General features: G+C 38.4%; 4 protein-coding genes across 8 annotated transcripts; 2 read left to right on the forward strand and 2 right to left on the reverse strand.

Annotated features, from left to right (window-relative positions):
* Positions 1-259: 259 nt before the first annotated feature.
* Positions 260-7,818, forward strand: LOC120014401 (DExH-box ATP-dependent RNA helicase DExH16, mitochondrial). Of its 2 annotated transcripts, XM_038866345.1 has the most exons (17): positions 292-342; positions 516-593; positions 1,176-1,305; positions 1,779-1,900; positions 2,013-2,203; positions 2,664-2,804; positions 3,580-3,702; positions 4,760-4,837; positions 5,060-5,228; positions 5,639-5,751; positions 5,883-5,963; positions 6,493-6,558; positions 6,724-6,788; positions 6,930-6,975; positions 7,065-7,181; positions 7,313-7,404; positions 7,482-7,818. In XM_038866345.1, exons 1-17 carry the CDS (start codon positions 309-311, stop codon positions 7,579-7,581), a joined length of 1,746 nt encoding a protein of 581 aa, XP_038722273.1. In that variant the 5' UTR covers positions 292-308; the 3' UTR covers positions 7,582-7,818. The 2 variants fall into 2 exon arrangements, with proteins under 2 accessions (XP_038722275.1, XP_038722273.1); XM_038866347.1 differs by having other exon boundaries at positions 260-593.
* Positions 7,819-8,099: 281 nt separating this feature from the next.
* Positions 8,100-8,911, reverse strand: LOC120014908 (pentatricopeptide repeat-containing protein At3g22670, mitochondrial-like). Its single transcript, XM_038867026.1, has one exon. The coding sequence runs from the start codon at positions 8,878-8,880 to the stop codon at positions 8,440-8,442; it is 441 nt and encodes a 146-aa protein (XP_038722954.1). The 5' UTR covers positions 8,881-8,911; the 3' UTR covers positions 8,100-8,439.
* Positions 8,904-11,588, reverse strand: LOC120014906 (pentatricopeptide repeat-containing protein At3g22690). Its single transcript, XM_038867020.1, has one exon. The coding sequence runs from the start codon at positions 11,550-11,552 to the stop codon at positions 8,940-8,942; it is 2,613 nt and encodes an 870-aa protein (XP_038722948.1). The 5' UTR covers positions 11,553-11,588; the 3' UTR covers positions 8,904-8,939.
* A 14-nt stretch (positions 11,589-11,602) lies between these two features.
* LOC120014907 (F-box/LRR-repeat protein 4-like) lies at positions 11,603-18,988 on the forward strand. 4 transcript variants are annotated; one of them, XM_038867022.1, is made up of 8 exons: positions 11,603-12,027; positions 12,400-12,645; positions 13,679-14,085; positions 14,419-14,631; positions 15,555-15,747; positions 16,552-16,628; positions 16,867-17,017; positions 18,365-18,988. In XM_038867022.1, exons 1-8 carry the CDS (start codon positions 11,761-11,763, stop codon positions 18,656-18,658), a joined length of 1,848 nt encoding a protein of 615 aa, XP_038722950.1. In that variant the 5' UTR covers positions 11,603-11,760; the 3' UTR covers positions 18,659-18,988. The 4 variants fall into 4 exon arrangements, with proteins under 4 accessions (XP_038722950.1, XP_038722953.1, XP_038722949.1 ...); XM_038867021.1 differs by having other exon boundaries at positions 11,605-12,027; positions 18,362-18,988; XM_038867023.1 differs by having other exon boundaries at positions 11,606-12,027; positions 14,446-14,631; positions 18,362-18,988.
* The last annotated feature ends 54 nt before the right edge of the window (positions 18,989-19,042 follow it).

The following is a 19,042-nucleotide window of genomic DNA, read 5'->3' on the forward strand; positions in this document are numbered from 1 at the left end:
AAGTTCGTAGGCTCTTGCAAGCCCCTTGGGCTTTTTAAGGTGTGGCTTAATGGGCTAATGGCTTATTAGCAAATTGAAAGGCATTCAGTGTGGCCCAATTAATGACACTCAAGCCCAGAACTCCTGCAAGCCCACTTAGACTTTTCTTGTTCTCAAGCCATCAAACTGAAAGGCCTTTTGTGTGACCCAATAATGTCACAGCCCAAATACAAAGCTACTGTAAGCCCATTGGGCTTTTCGAGGGATGAACTGTATGGTCCCATTATGCTGCAACAATGAAGTCGAGAGCATGATTCAATAGCCATGTGATGCTTTCGTACCTGAAGCCGAAGTTGGCGTTACAGAGACCTGGGTCTCCTCGATACACCACATGAACTCCATCGATTTCGTTGTCTTAATATAATAAACCTATTTATTCATTCAAATTTTCTTTCTTTTTTCGTTTAAGATATTATCTCCCTTTCAAAGTTTTGTTTATTGCCTCATGATCAATAACTATCGATTTTAACAAGAAAAGAAGAGAATAAAGATGGCGTCTTTGCGGCTTCGGGGCCGAAAGTGTCAGGCTTTCGCTGTTTCTTGCATTCTACATGGTTCGTCCTGGAAACCCTTTTTATTCTGTGCTCAGTTTACTATTTTCAACCTATGGAAGTAATTGCTTAGCATAATATATTGTTTATATATCTACCATTCAGAAATTCTTATTTACAGTTCCTTGGCTTCAATGCTTGGACACGTAGAGAAAGTATCGAATTTGATGTCGGAGGTTTTGAATTAAGAGAAATAGATAGTGCAAGTACCCAATTTGCATTCTATTGCGTGGACAAAATTAGTAAAAATACGGGAACTTATAATTGGTTTTGTGCTAGATATTTTGGGAGTTCTGGTTTGCCACTTTAATGGTTGATAGAGGGATGAGAAGGGTATAGATAAAGAGTCAAAGACAAGCTTTAAATTTGTTTATCTAACAGGTTCTGGTGTTAACTAGTTTTCCGAAATCTTGGATAATTTCTGGCCATTTATGTAATTGACTAATGCCACTACTACATATGGTCTCATGGAATTTGGTAGATATTCTGTAGGGGGGTTTTTTTTATGATAATTTTTTTTGGGTACTCTTTTAGTGTTACATATTATATTTACCTCTGTTTTTTTCAAAACTGTATTTCCTACAGATAACATGAGGCCTTATTGTTATTGGTTCCAGTCTGACATGAGGCTTGGAGCTTTATTTAGTGCTTGCATCACCACAAGGGATTATGGTAGTTATAGTAGCAGCAAAATGTTTGATATCATGGATCTAACGTAAGAAAAACTCTACTTACTGCAAAACATAGTGTCTGTAGCTTCATACATGCAATTATTTGGTACTTAAACCTTGATGGTGTAGACATATTTGGTTGCAAGGATATCCTTCTTTTCTTTTCCGCTTAACTTTTCATGTTATTCTTTGTTGTTTTATTTAACTCTTTGGTACGATCCAAGTGACTTCTATACTTTTTAGACAGTGGTTTTCATTGGTTTTGAATAAAATATTAAAAATGCATTCTTTCAAACCTTGGGGGTTTTGCATTTGTTTAATGAAATTAGAATTTCCTAGAATATGTCAGTCTAATTTGAATGAAATTAAAATATTTATGTTTTAGAGTTGCCTGTACATTTTCTGTTGATATGCTCTTCCTTATGGTTTTTCTATGGTTGTTGTAGTTCTGGCTTATAGACTTCGCCTGTCATATATAAATTATAAAGTCCTTACTATCTTCTTGGTATCATCTTAGCTGTCCTCACACGTGGTATCCAAATGCGCGGAAAAAACATCGCAAGATCATCCTGCATGTGGGTCCTACAAATAGTGGTAAAACACACCGTGCTTTAAAGCAACTTGAATCGAGTCCTTCTGGTATGCTGTAATTGTAATCCTACTGTAGTTTGATTCAATTTTATAAGTAGTAGTTATTCAATGAGGTTATAAATAAACGGGAAGCTGTTGCTTGGGTTTCTTTACCTGCCAGGCATATATTGTGGGCCACTGAGATTGTTGGCGTGGGAGATTGCCAAAAGGTTGAATAAGGCAAAAGTTCCTTGTGATCTGATTACGGGACAAGAAAGAGTGGAAGTTGAGGGCGCAAAACACAAGGCCGTGACAGTTGAGATGGCTGATGTCACATGCAATTACCATTGCGCTGTTATTGATGAAATTCAGGTGCATTGATACTATGATTTTAGGTCTACCAAACACCATATTTAAACAAGCTTTTGGGTGTTTCTGGATGTTATTATATCAGATGTTATAGGTGATTTAAAATTAGTGCTTACAGATAAAGATTTTACATTTGAAGAAAATGATTTTTGTATTGTGTAAGTTTGTTTAACACGCACCGGAGGCTTAGAAAATTTATCAAAAGATTGCTATATATAGTATAACATCCCTATTCTTCTGTTATAATGGCTTTTTCAAATGGCATTGTCTCTACTGTGATGCCCCTTTTAACATTGTGATGGCATGCAAAATAGCTGAAGTGTGGCCATAGTTTACAGATGAAGCATATTTTTGGGAGGCAGGCTCCAAGATATTAGATTAATATTTTTTGTTATATTCAAAATTTGAATTTGTGAGACTTTCTTCTACGGCTGTTATGCTATTTCTTTTTCCTTGTTATCAGATGCTGGGGTGTAGGACAAGGGGTTTTTCATTTACACGTGCTCTTTTGGGAATGGCTGTTGATGAGCTTCACCTTTGTGGAGACCCGGCTTCTGTTCCACTTATTCAGGAAATGTTGAAAGTGACTGGTGATGATGTCAAGGTATGATCTATGACGTGTGCTTGGTCAACTTTTCTCTTGCTTACTACGTGATGGAAGTGTTCCTATTATATGCATCCACATTAGTAATGCATGCAAGCTTGTAGTATTATATAGGACTGTGATCTGTTTAGTTATTTATGTACTCCATTATGTCTATTAAGATTAGTTACTTTGCCATTCATGATTCAACCCAATAAGTTAACTTGTTGGGTTGTGGCATTTCACATAATTTATATTTATACATTCTAACACTCCCCCTCATGTGTGGGCTAGACAATCTGATGACCCAACACACGTACAACAAACGATGCCCACACAAGGGTCTCACTTGGGGTAACAACAAACACACACAATGACAAAACCCACACTTGGGGCAACAACAACAAATAGGGGTTTATATATATATCTATATCTATATATATCTATATATATATATATTCTAACACTGTGACTGTCAGCATTTATTCTTTCTAGAATGTAGTTGCAAAATGATGAGAATGGCATGCACGGATGAACTTGAGACCCAATCATTCCTTTACAATTTTTTTTGAAATTTCTCTCTTAGTCTTCTTGTTACATGCTTTCTTGAATGCCGTGTCTGGTTGATAAAAATTATGCGGTTGCATGATTGACATTTATATATATCACAAACAAGAATTGTTTTTCAAAATCTGTAAAAATGTCGCCACCAATACTACTCAAAAGCGGCATCCATATTATGTTTTCTTTGGCATCATCTCTATTGTTAATTTTACTTCTATTTTTCTCGTCTCAGGTTGAATACTATGAAAGACTTTCGCCTCTAGTTCCACTAAAGGTTCCCCTGGGACCCTTTTCCAATATTCAAACAGGAGATTGTATTGTAACCTTTTCACGTAAAAAGATATACAGATTCAAGGTAAAATTTTTCTTCAGTACTGATTTAATTCTCTATTTTTTAATCCTTTTTCTATCTTTTGCATTCCTCTCCACCACTCCACCCTCACTCTATGTTGTCTATGTGCATGTCCATCGCATGAGTCATTTCAACCATTTAACAGTGGTTAATGTTCTTTTATTTCTTCAGGGTCTTCCTAGAAAATGTTTTCGTGTGAAGTAGGACATTGTTAAACATTTGTAGAATCCATGTGCTCTATGCCCAGTTGTGGTGTGGAAGGGGGATCACGTGGGGCAGAAATTTTTGATGTTTGTGGACTGTGATTAAGTACTTAGTAGGCCTGTAAGATTCTTATTTATGATGCCAAGGGAATCTTGCCTCTTTGTATATTATCTTAACAAAAGAAGTGATTTATTCTATATTTATTTGTGGAATTGGGTTTATTGGATGCATCACCTCTTTTTGGTACGTAGGACGAAAAGAACTTGAAGATACTACTTCTCTATGGGCTTTGTGGTCTTAGACTATTATTTTGTTGCCTTTAGCCTGGTTGCGAGGCACCTTTCTTAGAATGAGAAATGGAAGCAGGAAACTAAAGGTACAGTATGTGTAAGGGTGTTATGACTGATTCAAACTGGAGATCGTGTGGCCTAAGTTTTTCTGTAGTATGCGGTCCCCTACCATCTGTCACTTGCATATGAGACAGTGCAATGGTCAATGATGCAAGCAGTGAGTTTGATGTTCTTGTGGCTAGTGTGGCCAGAGAGAAGTCTGCAAATTGTAGAAGCACTCTTGCATTGATGGACATCTACAGATCAAATTGTAATTTCCCAGTTTCAAAAAAAAATGAAGTATCAAATTGTATTATGTTTGTTTTAATTTTTTTTACCTGTTGCATTGTGGCTTGTAGGAAGACAAAATTTTCTTTTTCTCAGCTGTCCTTTAATTTTGAGGAGGTGACTTGAGAGGCAAATTTGTCTTCTTTTTAACTTTTGTTCATTGTACAGGTGATGTTGCAATTCACTTTTAATGTTTGATGTTTACTTTTCTTACTGGAATTGCATTATCTTAATTGTAGAAACTAATCGAAAATAGGGGAAAGCGTCTCTGTTCTGTAGTTTATGGTTCCCTACCACCAGAAACTCGTACCAGACAGGTATTACCTCCCCTACTTCTAACAAGAAACTGTGTTTATCTTAGTGAAGACTTGTGATCATGCAACTTTTCCCATATGTTCTCTGATACTTCTTTCATTTCTCCTCTCTCACTCAAAGTTCACAAACTTTTAACATTTTTATTTTCTGTTTTAAATGCTTATTTAATTGCAGAACATATCTGATTGGGAGAGGCTAAATTAATACGTTACTTATGATTGCAGGCTACAATGTTCAATGACGCAAGCAGTGAGTTTGACGTTCTTGTGGCTAGTGATGCCATTGGGATGGGTCTTAATCTGAACATTTCCAGAATTATATTTTCAACACTACGGAAGTTTGATGGTATTGAGACACGAGAGCTTACGGTATCAGAGATTAAACAAATTGCAGGTCTGTTGTTTTTATCTTGCTGAAGTTTGATATTTTCATTAGTTTGAATTTGTTCTGGATTTAAGGATTTGTTTAAATATTGCACCAAAAATTTCATGTCAGGCAAATGAATCAATGATTTCTGCTTCCTTTGTCTTTCATTTTTGTAGTTTTACAAAACTGTTTTGTATTTTCTAACCTGCATAAATACTCGTAAAAGGGTTAAAGTACGGGTGCTGGGTTGTTTATATTGTTTCTTCGTTTGCTCAGTCAATTTCTATCATAGATAAATAAGAACCTTAGGATTTTCTGAATCTCCAATGTGGTACACTGAGCAGGGATGTGTTCAGTTACTTGAATGGATAGGTCTTGCATATTTGGAATTTGGACCTTAATTGATGCTCAAAATGGCTTATGGGTTGTGCTTGTAGGGAGAGCTGGCAGGTATGGATCAAAATTTCCTGATGGAGAAGTAACCTGTCTAAATGAAGATGATCTACCTTTGCTTCATTCCTCACTGAAATCCCCATCTCCCATTATAGAGGTAATTTAATTATCATGGTAGCCCCACCAGTTTGCATTTGGGGACCCTATGTGATTTAATTATGTTACCTTGTTGGTTTACAGAGTACAGTTTGTATTTATTTTTCAATCTAACTCGATTGTGCAATGCAGCGAGCTGGATTATTTCCCTCATTCGATTTATTGTACATGTATTCACGCTTACATCCAAAACATAGCCTCCATCAAATATTGGTAGGTTTTAATTTCCGTAACTCTTTTATGCTTGTAATTGGTTTTAACCAAGACTATTTAAATCATGACGTGTTATCCTGCCTGATTCATTACAATGTATCTTTTACATCGATGTTTTGCAACTACTCATCTATAGATGTTAAGTGCAGGTGATCCCTATTGTCATCATGGCGGCCACTGTTTGATTATATACCTTCCACTCTGTCCACGTACAATGGTTAAATGACAAACTTCAAAGTATATGTTACAAACAAGCCTACGCTACATTGATGGAATTTCTTGGGAATACTCAAACCTATGTTGATGGAAATATTTATTTTATTTTTTAAAAAATGTTGGGTATCCTTCCTTGCATATTGTTTATTACTTTAGAGCATTCATCTCCTCTCAATTCCTAAAACTACTTATTTCCTGTACATCAATCCTCAACTGATTAAAACAAATTGAAACTACATTTCTGAGTGACGGGACTATTATGCTTTTGAAATGAAGATTTCTTTATCTTACTTTTTCTTAAACCCTTGCGCAGGAGCATTTTGTGGATAACGCCAAATTGTCTGAGAACTATTTCATCGCTGATTGTGAGGAAATGTTGGTAGGGTTTCCCAGGAAACTTTCCTTTCCGTCATTTAGGGAGATTATTGATTTTGTATGATGTTGTTGGCTAATAGGAAAGCTGCTCTTCTTGTCGTCTATGTTCAATATACATGTTTCATGTCTAATTTGGTATAAATGGCTACAATGCTTCATTTGACCTCAGAAAGCTGCTGCTGTTATTGACGAATTGCCCCTTACATTGCATGACAAGTATCTCTTTGTTATAAGGTATCGTCTTTAGCCAAATCTAGATGGCTACAATGTTTGCAGAATTACATGCACTCGCTAAATTAGTTTACTTCGCAATCTAGGGTAATAAATTTTACCTGCCCAGCTATGTTCAAATTTGTTGATGTCTATGATTTGCAGTCCAGTCGACATGAATGATTATATTGCATCTCAGGGTTTTACTCAGGTAAATTTCTTCTTTTTATTACGCAGATGTTTGAATATCTATGTTTTCTATGGCATATTTAAGATGATTCTTCTTTGTTAATGCCACAGTTTGCGACTAATTACGCAAAGACAGGTATTGTTCGACTTCGAGAAATATTTACACCTGGAACACTTCGGGTGCCAAAAACTCATGATTCACTGAAGGAGCTTGAATCCATTCACAAGGTTAGTGTGGGAAACAGGATGGTATACCAAAACCTACCAGCAATCCTCTCTCTTCTTCCTTTTCTCGAATTCTAAATAGGGATAATGTTTGTGATTCTCAACGACTAACACGTTTCGTGGTACAACTGAAGGTTTTAGATCTTTATGTGTGGTTGAGTTTCCGTTTGGAGGACGCATTCCCAGATAAAGAAGTGGCAGCCTCCCAAAAGGCAATATGCAGCATGTAAATACATATTAGCTTCTTGTGTTTGCTGGTCTCCATTTAGCCTGGATCTTACTTATTCTTCTCAATTTGTATAGGTTGATAGAAGACTTCCTGGAAAGACACGGGGATCAGAAGCCAACGGCTTGGCCAAGAAGGTTGCAGCCACGCACTGGCCTCAGTTCTTTATCGTTCTAAAATGTCAGACAACATCGATGAGCTACCTCGTAGTCGTATATTATTTTAGTCCTTTGTCCTGGCTTCGGTACCAACTTCCTGAGTCTCATCCACCTTACCCTTACCCTTTCCCTTGCATATTCTGCATGTATTATTTGTTTAACCATTCTTTTGTTGCACAATGTATTAAAAATATCGCGATAATTGGGAAAAAAAAATTCTAAGCTTAGAACAATCTAATAAGCAGTATTGTTTGCTCTTCTTTCCTTGAATATGTTGCTGTTAAAAGTTTACTGTTAGTAATTGCACTGCATGTTGAGGAAATTTCCCAAAAAAACATAACATGATAGCATCATACAAGCTAGACAACAGGTCATTTTGGCTTTGAGGGTCTGTACTCTAGTAACTAGTTAGTTCATTATGACTGAGGCATGAATCTACCCAAAGTTGCAAGTAAGAAAATACGAAAAAAAATGCTAAGGATTCAGTGTTTTTTTGTCCGAGTTATCATAGATATTGAGATGGACGTACATGCTCCGCATAACAAATTGTATTCTGTTATATCAGATAAAAACTTGGCCGCATAACAAATGAAACCATGAGACTTTCCGAGGTATAAACCATTCATTGTTGAGAAAGGTGTAACCTTCTAAAGCTTTCCTTTGCAATTCTAGACACAATAATGAAGATTACTGTCCTCAGAAGGGAACATATTACGTAGGATGACCCCAGGCCATATGCTGATTGTTCTTCATCGTTGTTTCAATTGTCAGTTTGCCCAGTGACTGGATTGGTTTTTCCTTTGCAGGTCAGTTAACTAGCATGACACCATGAGAAGAATAACAGTAGAGGTAAGTGAGAATGTATTCCACAACTATCTCATTCTTTTACCTGAGGCATCGATTTCTCGATCCGTTCCTTCTCTATGGCCATATTCTTCCGCTCTAGCTCCTCTGCCAACATTTTGCAAGTGCTATCCATAGGAATCATTCCCTTCAAAACTGTTTCTTCAAAAAACAAGCAAGCCCTCTTAAGTTTTCCACTCTTGCACGGCTCATTTATCAACAGAGCATAGGTTCGTTGATCAATACTGACATCATTCTTAAACATGTCGCTCGAAAGAAAGTTGAGAACCTTCATCCTCTTTTTCCTGCAGCACATTTTCAGCAATGGTGCATAAGTTTTAAGATCTGGTTTGCATGAATCCTTTTCCATTTTCTGAAGCAACTTCAAAGCATTCTCCTCTTGAGAATGTGCACAAGCAGAAGAAATCATAGTATCACATGTCAATACGTCCCGGCTAACTCCATGGTTTTCCATTGTTATCTGGATGATATTCGCAGCCTACAGAAGCTGATTTTTTTTTATGTTATGCTGAATTACCAATAATCACAACAAGAGCAGACACCTTGCCGGAAAAAGTGAAATCTATTATTATCACGGATTATAATTTCCCGGTCATATATCTTTGACACCAATTTCGCAAATGAATGGCAATCAGAGCAAATGCGGAGGTTCTTGACAACACGTATGGGCATTCCTCGACCTGTCGTGATGAGTCCATATGCCATGGCCAGCTTCTCACTGTGCCTGCTTAGCAAGTATTCTTTCTCTTGCTCTTCAACATCAAGTAGAACATTAGTCAGATCAGGAACATGGCCAGCATCTCTGAGCCTACTGTTTATCTCTCCCAACATAAGTTCAATACTGGTCATCTCTGGGTGGGATTCATCGCCAGAGGTAAACTCGTACACTTTTCCATTAACCCGAATTGAACTTGATCCAGGAACTTTGCGGAATCCTTTCTCCTTGAGGTCTAGCCTCACTTTTGCAACATCAGTCCATTTCTCAGCAGATGCGTATATATTTGACAGAAGCACTTGAACCCCGGTCCTCTCAGGAGCCAGTTTGGTTAACCTTTCTGCGGCATAAGCTGCCGTATCAAAATCTTTTTGCATCCGGCAAGCAGCTAAGAGAGAACTCCAAATGACATCATTAGGGTCCATTGGCATGCTCTTTATAAGATCAACGGCTTGACCCAGTAACCCAGCTCGGCCAAGTAAATCTACCATGCATCCATAATGGACAACTCGAGGGGTTATTCCATACCTCTCCTTCATTGACCTGAAAAACTGTCTACCCTGTTCCACAAGCCCGCTGTGGCTGCATGCTGTTAGTAGTGCCACAAGTACTACTCCATCTGGTTCCACTCCTTGCTTAATCATCTCGTTGAAAAGTTCTACGCCCCTTCTACCGTTTCCCTCCATGGCCATTGCACCGATGGCTGCAGTCCAAGCCGACACATCTCTTTTCTTCATGTTATTGAAAACTTTCAGGGCGGTTTGAGGATCACCACATCTAGCAAACATATCAACTAAGGCCGTGCTCAGACGCACGTCACAGTAGATTTCATTCTTTTCTATGTAAGCATGGATCCATTTTGCAAGATCATGATCTCCCAGATAGGCGCAGGCAGTTGTGACTCCCATCATTGTCACTCTATCAGCTTTCATTCCCTCTGCTTGCATTAACTTGAAAAGTTCCAGTACTTCCTCAAACATGCTCTCTTGTATCAGAGCGCCCATAATGGTGTTCCAGGAGACAATATCTTTCTCTGGCATAGTATTGAAAGTGTTCATAGCAGACTCCACATCACCATTGCTAGTGAAACCTGCAACTAAAGAGTTCCACGAAACCACAGTCTTGTTAGGCATGCCATCAAAAATCCTACAAGCCAGTTCTTGTTTGCCATTCTTCATGTACATGTCAATCATGGCATTGAGAATGCTATCCCAGCATTCCAATTGATTCCTTAGGACATAACCGTGGCACTGTCTTGCAGACGAAATATCAACCAATTGAGCGCATGCTGAGATTGCTGATAGCATTGTAACCCGATCAGGTCTTATTCCCTGTCTCAGAATTTCATCCAAGACAGAAAGTGCTTCTCTTGCCATCCCCTGGTGCACATAATTTGACATGAATGTATTACACAGAACCAAATTTTTATCAGCACATTCATCGAAAAGCTTCTTCGCAATATCAACACAATCGCATTTCATGTACATATCAACTAGTGCATTCACCATATGAGTGTTAACCTCCATCTCGTGGTCTCTAATATAACCATGCACCATTTCCCCCAATTCACGATTCTGCAACTTAGCACATGCGGAAATCACACACACCATCGTTACTGAATTGGGTTTAACACCTGCAGCCACCATCTCAAAAAACAACGAAACAGCCTCCTTAGCACAATCCCTTTTAGCACAACCACAAACCAAGCTAGTCCAGGAAACGACATTTCTTTTAGACATTTTATCAAACACCTTTCTACCATAGTCCAGCTTCCCACACTCACCATACAGATGTATCAAAGAATTATCTACAAATACGTCTCCTTCAAAACCCATCTTTACGACCGCCCCATGAATCATAACTCCTTCACTGTACGCCCCAACTTTGGCACACGCGCTTAACACGAACGGGAATGTATACTTATCAGGCAAAACACCATTAACCACCATTTGACAATAAAGCAAGACAGCTCTATCGCCAAGTCCACAAGAAGAATAACCTCTGATCAAAGAATTGTACATATACAACGCGTCCCCTACCCCTTCATCCTTGATGAAGTAATCAAAGGATTTTGCTGCGTAATCTAAGCTTTCAGTAGTACCCAATGAAATACACGATGATATAAGCTCAGTCATAGAAGTCAGGTGGTGATTGAGGCCCTGCTTGGTATTACGGCAATGAAGTAACTTAAGTTGGGTAAGCGTTTTGCAGTTCGTGAAGGAGTCAGTTAGAGAGGAGGAGTCTCTGTTCTTGATTTTTTGTTCGCGATGGACAGGTAAAGGTATGGAATTTGGGGTGGCTCGTACTAGAGGGAGATGGGTTGTTGCAGCCATTGTGTTTTGTGTCTGGACTTCCGCACTTACACCAATAATTGCAGTGGACGATAATCCACTATTTAGTGAAAAGAACATAAATTTTATATTTTAAAAGTTGCATGTTTTGAAGGGCTCTCGAGACTCGAGGTAGACCGGCCCCACCGAGTGCCCGAAACCGTAGCAGGAGTTCAACCTTCGCAGTTCGCACTCTCTCCTTCTCCCAATTCCCTCTCTTTAATTCTGCGTCTCATTCGAATCAATGAAATGAAAAGTGAATTCAGCGGTGAGCGATAAACACATCAACATGCGAGGGCATGATCGGATCAACACGTTCCTCCCGGACGAGCTGATCCTGGAGGTGTTTACGCACTTGGATTCCAAGGCCAGCAGGGACTCCTGTTCCCTGGTGTGTAAGCGGTGGCTGGCACTCGAGCGTCTCAGCCGGACCACCCTCCGAATCGGTGCCTCGGGGACACCCGATATCTTCCTCAGGCTCCTTGCCCGCCGATTTCTTTGTGTTAAGGCCATCCACATCGACGAACACCTCTCTGTTTCTCTCCCTGTTCAGCCCGTAAGCTCCACATTCACTAAATTGTAGAATTACATGTACATAGAATAGCCTTGATTTGCCTTTTTTATAAGTTTATTTATGCAATTGAATTGATTAAGGTGATGTCTGGCGATTCATTTTCCTTATTTTAATTGAATTTTGGATTGTCATGCTATAATTTATCAAAGTAAGAATTGAAAAGACAAGATACAGCATCTGTAGTGTTGAATAGGATGGGAAGGAAAAGGGTTCTTAGCCATATGTTAGGGGAATCAAGGTTTTTATTGTCAGTCTGCTTTAAAATGTGAGGAAATATTAGGTAATGATTTGGCTTGAAAATTATAGTTTTGTTTATGCTTACATGCTGATGATGTTAGGGAATGTATTATACAGAGAAGAAGACGTGGTAGTGATAGATCTACACTTCCATATCATAAGCTGCATTATTTTGGTGAAAAAAGTGGATATGAAGACAGTGAGACTGAACCCTACTTTCTTTCTGATGCTGCATTGAGTTCTATTGGCGAAGAGTTTCCACAACTGGAAAGGTTAAGCTTAATCTGGTGCTCCAATGTATCGTGTTCGGGTTTAACTTCCCTAGCTTCTAGTTGTGATTCCTTGAAATCCCTGGATTTACAGGTAAGCTTTCTGTCTTAAATTTGAAATTCTCCCTAGGAAATAATTTAAGGATGTTGTTCCTTATAGTTGTCTGGCCTAAGTTTGTAATCGGCACATGTTAGTTAGTTTGGAGCGTTTCCTCAAATCCTATTTAAGGAGAAACTGATGCTGTCACCTGTCTGCCAAGTAGACATTTGAAGCAGTTAACCAGATATAGCTTTTCGGAAAGATACTGGTTTAGGTATAAAAGCAACTTCTTCTCTGAGTTCACTGCATCTGTAGAGTTACGGAGCTCATGGAACGTGGGCATAGGGAGAGTGCATTTAGTGTGTGTTTTTTCTTGATTTTAGATATAAAAATACACTGAGGCCATCATAAGCCTCCTCATTAGAACGAAAAAACGTAAAAGGACCCTTGTTGTTTGTGAAAGGGGGAAAAACGTGGACCCTGTTGCAGAGCATGCTGAAGGAGCCGGAAGGGTCTATCTATCGTTCCCTCCTTAAGGACTCTTTCATTAAAAAAAATTTGATCATTGAGAACGTTTCAAGCACTGTGATATACACATGGCTGACACACAATTTTTTAGTGACTTGTACTTCTAGCCGGGAAATTTTAGACATGACCTTTGTCTCATGGAAATTTTACTTTCTTGAAAGTAAGGTGCACATTGCCTCCTGGAATGGGTTAACCTGTTTGCTTACCTAAAGTAGTTCCTCGTACCTTATAACCGCGCTACCAATTATGTAAGGCAGGCCATCAAACTTACGACCTGTAACGTTTTGCCTATCTGGTCTTTTTTGTAAGATTACGATGTCATCTGGTATGGACTATGGTTTCTCTTGCTTAGTTTATGCACGGTCAGACAGTGTTCAGTTACTAGATACTTTTTTATGCCTTTATTTTCTTTATTTATGATTTGTTTCTGCTTTATAGGATTTTGGTGTAGTATACTTGGATGGCTAGATCATTCAGCTACTTTTTAGCATTTTCGACTCTCATGTGCAGTTTATGATGCAATTCCTAATCCTTTGTGTTCAACTTTGGGTTTTGCCAGGGTTGCTATGTTGGTGATCAAGGTCTCTCTGCTGTTGGAAAGTATTGTAAACTACTTGAAGATTTGAACTTGCGGTTTTGTGAAGGCTTGACTGACTTGGGTTTGGTTGAATTAGCCCAAGGCTGTCGGAAGTCACTAAAATCTCTTGGTGTTGCTGCTTGTGCAAAAATAACTGATGTATCACTGGAATCGGTCGGAGCTCATTGCAAGTCTCTTGAGACCTTATCATTGGATTCAGAATTCATGCACAACAAAGGGGTCGTTGCTGTGGCCCAAGGATGCCCTGCATTGAAAATTTTGAAGCTTCGATGCGTCAATGTTACAGATGAAGCTTTGATGACTGTGGGCACATCATGTTTATCACTAGAGCTACTGGCTTTGTACAGTTTCCAGCAATTTACTGACAAGTTAGTTTTTTTAATTCTATTATGCAACATAACAAATTTTCTATGTTTCCAATTGGAGCAGTTGATACTTCTTTTTTCCAGTGGTTTCATTTGCTAGGGTGGCTTAACTTTGCTTAAATTTTATTTGATCCCTCGCTTTTCCCTGGAAGCATGCATCACAAACTTATAGAAGCAGCTGAATTCTTACAATTGTGTTTTTTTTTTTTTTGCCTTTTATCTGCACCATCATCTAAGTCGTAATACTAAATCCATGCTGTAACTGAATTTTGACTAGCTACTTAACTGTGTAATAATATGTTTTATCCTTTTATATTGTTGGGATGAGATATGCAGCTTGATCTGGCCTGTTTCCCTGGGCAGGGGTTTACATGCTGTTGGGAAGGGGTGTAAGAAGTTGAAAAACCTTACCTTAAGTGATTGCTATTTCCTGACTGACAACGGATTGGAAGCAATTGCAACTGGTTGTGCAGAACTTACACATCTTGAAGTAAATGGCTGTCACAATATTGGAACTTTGGGATTGGAGTCCATTGGAAGATCTTGCCGGTATGTTGCTCTGTGATTTTCTTAGGCTGCATAGGTATTGTATGGAGTACTTGAAGAATTCATGCTATTATGTAATAGCTTGCTAGTATCCTTTCCTTTGTAAGTCATGGGACTCATTTTAACTGCATGCGATGGCCGATTACGAATTTCATAGAATAGTCGTTACTAATACAGATCTTTCACCCTTCACAATTAAGAACATCATTGGTATTGATTTCATATCCCCTATTTTTATGTATAATTGTGTTCTATAAGTCTCAAATGATACCTCATATTTACTTAATTTATCCTTAAAGTACATACGGGGTCTCTCTTTTGTCCATTTCCCAAGGATTGTCTCGAATTTAAATTAGTTTTCCTGATCTGCAGTCTGTATTATGACATTTCTAAGATGTAACTTAGCTTATTTGGTTGATTATGGTTGAATTCATATTTTCCTGAGAAAAGGTTGTTCTCCCTTTCTTTTTCATAAGATATCAACTTTCATTATCATAGAAGGCTGATGTATACTATGATTCCTGCTTGTCATAGGCATGGTAGTGTTTCTTGTTACACTCTGTTCAACCCAAAATTTGACTCAGCGTATCTGGGTGATTACGATTAAAATAATCAATTCTCCATTTCCTGTCTTTGACACATTTGATCTTTCATTGTTATAGAAGTCTGGTGTGTACTGTGGTTAATGCATCCTATAACTGGTGACATTCTATAAAAATCTGAGATTGCTTCTCTCTTCTGCATTAGAAAAGGAAATTGTAAGATTTCTCCTTGCACTTTGAAATGGATTGTGTTCGGTCATTAATCTGAAAGAAAAGGAATTCTGTTGGGTCCATGCTATGGTTGACTGGCGGCTGACACACTAACTTCTGCCTCTGTACTGTCATTCGGTACTTTTTGATATTGAAGCATTGGGCTACTTGCAGGTGCCTTACAGAGTTGACATTATCATATTGCCAAAAGATTGGTAATAATGCTCTTCAGGAAGTTGGAAGAGGCTGTAAATTCTTGCAAGCTCTCTATTTGGTTGATTGCTCTGGGGTTGGAGATGATGCCATTTGCAGTATAACTAGTGGTTGCAGGAACTTGAAGAAGCTTCATATTCGTCGATGTTACGGGGTCGGGGATCCTCTCTCTCTCTCTCTCTCTCTCTCTCTCTCTCTCTCTCATGTGCTCTCACTTGCAAAGTTCGTAAAATGCATGTCACTCTCTGTAAATTTCTAATTTTTCTCTAATGATTTTGTCAAGAGTTTATGTTACTGTTTAAAATTTCCACTTTTCCTGGCTTTCATTTAAGAATTTATCTGAGCCTTTTCTCGTTGGAATTGGATGCAATGAATGATTATTTGGCCATGAAAATAGTAAAAGTTTAGAATGCATGATTGAAGACATTCCATGCAAAATGTCTACTTGTGTTGGGCGTATTTATAGCTTGAAAATAAATTGTGGAGGGTGTCTTCTTTGGATCTTGAAAAGTTGCTCAAGTTCTTGAAGACTACTTTAATAAATACACACATTCATGAAGGCATGTGCACATGTTGCTATATACTATATGACTTGCTTCCTGTTTTCTTTTCTCGACAATAAGTTCCTGCTTCACTATCCCTTTAACTGATTTGAAGGTTAAGAATTTTTTGGAGATGTATTTTTCAGCTCTCAAATGTTATGTAGCTTGTTCAGTTTTATTCAAGACTCTGAAAAATCAACAGAAAAGGGATTTTTGGAAAGATGAGAAACAAGCAAAATGTGTTCTGAACTTCTGATGCTTTCAGTGAAATTGCCGGTGCTCTTTGTGAAAGTTTTTTTATGAGACTTACTGATATTTATTCTTAGACTTGAATATTGGCAAACAGTTAATTGGAATTTGGCAATTACATCTTGAAATGAGGATTAAATATTTTTTTTTTTTTTTGTTAATGATAGATTGGAAACAAGGGAATCATAGCTGTTGGTGAGTTTTGTAAGTCTCTTACGGATCTTAGCCTTCGGTTTTGTAATAGGTAAAGTTTTCTTCACAATCTCTATACAATAAGATGCTGAGTTTGTTTTACATGTGTTAGTGGAGATATATTTTCTGTTTGCTTTGCTCAAGTTTCCTGTAGATTTTTTTCCCAATTAAAACTACTTATCTTCTATGCAAATTTTTTTTGTGAGGGCTGAAGCACACGTTGTAGTAAACTTTATGAAATTATGCAAGTTTGCTGTCCTCCATCTGACACATCTTACATTGTTCATTAGGGTAGGGGATGATGCCCTTATTGCCATCGGCCAGGGGTGTTCCTTAAAACATCTAAATGTAAGTCGCTGTCACCAGATTGGTGATGCTGGAATAATAGCTATTGCTAGAGGATGCCCTGAACTCACTTACCTTGATGTAAGCGTCCTTCAGGTGTGTTCTTCCTCTTCTCTCCTTACCCATCCTCCTCCTCTGACCTCTATCATTAGCACATTTATCTTCCTGTGTGCCTGTTGGTTTCGCCCTAAGCTCTTTTGATTACATGTAATTCCTGTTTCCTATTCTGAGCTCTGGTAAAAATCTTTTGATGGCCAAAATGCATTGGCGAATGTATAATATAACTCGATCTCCATGCTTTGCAGTCAACCTATGGAAGAGGTCCTATTTTGTGGTGACTAAGAAGACATTGTTTGGATTACTCTCTTTCTTCCATGGAAAAATGATTACAGTTTACACTCTTCTCAGATTACGCCGAAACCACAAGATAAAATGACGAGTGGATATGAGCATATGCTCATTGCATATATCCATCCATTTGGAAAACTTAGGAATTATATTAGTTTTGTTATAATTTCCACTCTTAGGTCGAAAAACTTTTTCAAGTTGATTAATGAGTACCAACCAGTGCATGCTGTCTGGACCGTACTACATATGCTTTTGGGCCCGGACTGTGTTCTTCTTTTGTTGCGAGATGTAGCTATCTGTGTGCAGTGTTTGATAGATTTTCTGGTTCTTACTTTAAAACTCATATTTCTTCGTGTCACCCATATTGGTCTATGTTTGATGTGTTTCATTTTTTGGAACTGCTTGTTCCGGACACATGGCTTTTCCTTATTCGCATTGCCAATACGATTGCTCTTCCATTTGTTTGCATTTTCTCTTACTATGATTCTTCTTCTTCCTCCTATCTGTGGTTTATCTTACTATGATCCCTCCCCCCCCCCCCTCCCCCTTCTCTCTGATCATTTATGGTGTTTTAACTAGTGAATGGCGGTATGACCTTTAATTGTTATTCAATCTCTCAGTATACTACTATGAGTTAAAGGGTCATCCCTTTCAACTTCCGTTGTCTTTTTTCAATTCTCTCTCTTTATGTTTTTGAGCTTCCCCTCTCAAATGCCTAGCCTGATACGTGGTTTGTTTCACTTGTTGATTATCCAATCCCGATTACCCCTAATACAAGTGCTTTTTTTGGCCATTCAATATGCCATTTCTTTGTTGGTTGTTTCGTATATGTTTAATCACGCGGTGGGTTTGGGACTCGGATCATTTCATCCCTATATTTCCAAACTGGTCATTTGCCCCAAATAGATTAAAGGTAGTGATGTGCTTTTTGCGAGCATCTCGATGCACGTAAATTGTCCATTTTGGAAGATGTTGTGGAAGCTGTTAAACATATTTGATACTTATGTTACAGAATTATTCGAATTTCAAATTAAACAATTCTACAGCTTGCAATTCCTCATAAACTGAACTTGCTTTGTTCTTTTTGGTCAGAAGTTGGGTGATATGGCAATGGCTGAGCTAGGAGAAGGCTGCCCATCACTGAAGGAAATAGTTTTGTCACACTGCCGTCAGATTACGGATGTTGGTCTTGCTCATCTTGTGAGAAATTGCACCATGCTGGAGACCTGCAACATGTTTTATTGTCCAAATGTAACTTCAGCTGGAGTTGCCACTGTAGTCTCTGGTTGCACAAGCATTAAAAAGGTTATGGTTGAGAAGTGGAAGGTTAGCCAGAGGACCAAAAGGAGAGCAGGCTCCATTATTTCCGACCACTGCATAGACCTCTAGGTCCGCATCATAGGGCGGCGATGCCTTTGCACTTTCATGTATAAGATTATCTTGTTATACATGTATTAAGAGAGCAAAAAGATAGGAGAAATGTGCTGGAGTACTCTCGAAAGACTGCACCATAGTGAGAGTTCGAAGCTGAACCTGCAGACAGTGTTTTAAGTTCCAGTTCTTGTTGGCCGGTCGTACCGGTTATGCCAGATACCGGAGGGCCTCTCCAGTAGGTTTACTTTTTATGCCGTCTATTTACCGGACTAGTCAAAACTGGTATAAACCGGCGGTTTGCCGATCTAAGTACTGGTTGGCATATAATTTTTTTTCATCTCCTTCCCTCTTTGCCTCTTGATTTTGGGTTGATTGGCTTCGAGGAAGGCCTGATTATGA

The sequence above is a fragment of the Tripterygium wilfordii genome, chromosome 14 (genome assembly GCF_013401445.1).
Source record: "Tripterygium wilfordii isolate XIE 37 chromosome 14, ASM1340144v1, whole genome shotgun sequence".
NCBI lineage: Eukaryota > Viridiplantae > Streptophyta > Magnoliopsida > Celastrales > Celastraceae > Tripterygium > Tripterygium wilfordii.

Coding starts and splice junctions, on each gene's coding strand:
- LOC120014906 (XM_038867020.1), bottom strand. CDS start 11,552: ATGTTCTTTTCACTAAATAGTGGATTATCGTCCACTGCAATTATTGGT.
- LOC120014401 (XM_038866345.1), top strand. CDS start 309: ATGCTTTCGTACCTGAAGCCGAAGTTGGCGTTAC. Junction 3,703..4,759: donor AAAAGATATACAGATTCAAG/GTAAAATTTTTC, acceptor TCTTAATTGTAG/AAACTAATCGAAAATAGGGG. Junction 5,229..5,638: donor AGAGATTAAACAAATTGCAG/GTCTGTTGTTTT, acceptor TTGTGCTTGTAG/GGAGAGCTGGCAGGTATGGA.
- LOC120014907 (XM_038867021.1), top strand. CDS start 11,761: ATGCGAGGGCATGATCGGATCAACACGTTCCTCCCGGACGAGCTGATC. Junction 12,646..13,678: donor TGAAATCCCTGGATTTACAG/GTAAGCTTTCTG, acceptor GGGTTTTGCCAG/GGTTGCTATGTTGGTGATCA. Junction 17,018..18,361: donor TTGATGTAAGCGTCCTTCAG/GTGTGTTCTTCC, acceptor CTTTTTGGTCAG/AAGTTGGGTGATATGGCAAT.
- LOC120014908 (XM_038867026.1), bottom strand. CDS start 8,880: ATGGAAAACCATGGAGTTAGCCGGGACGTATTGACATGTGATACTATG.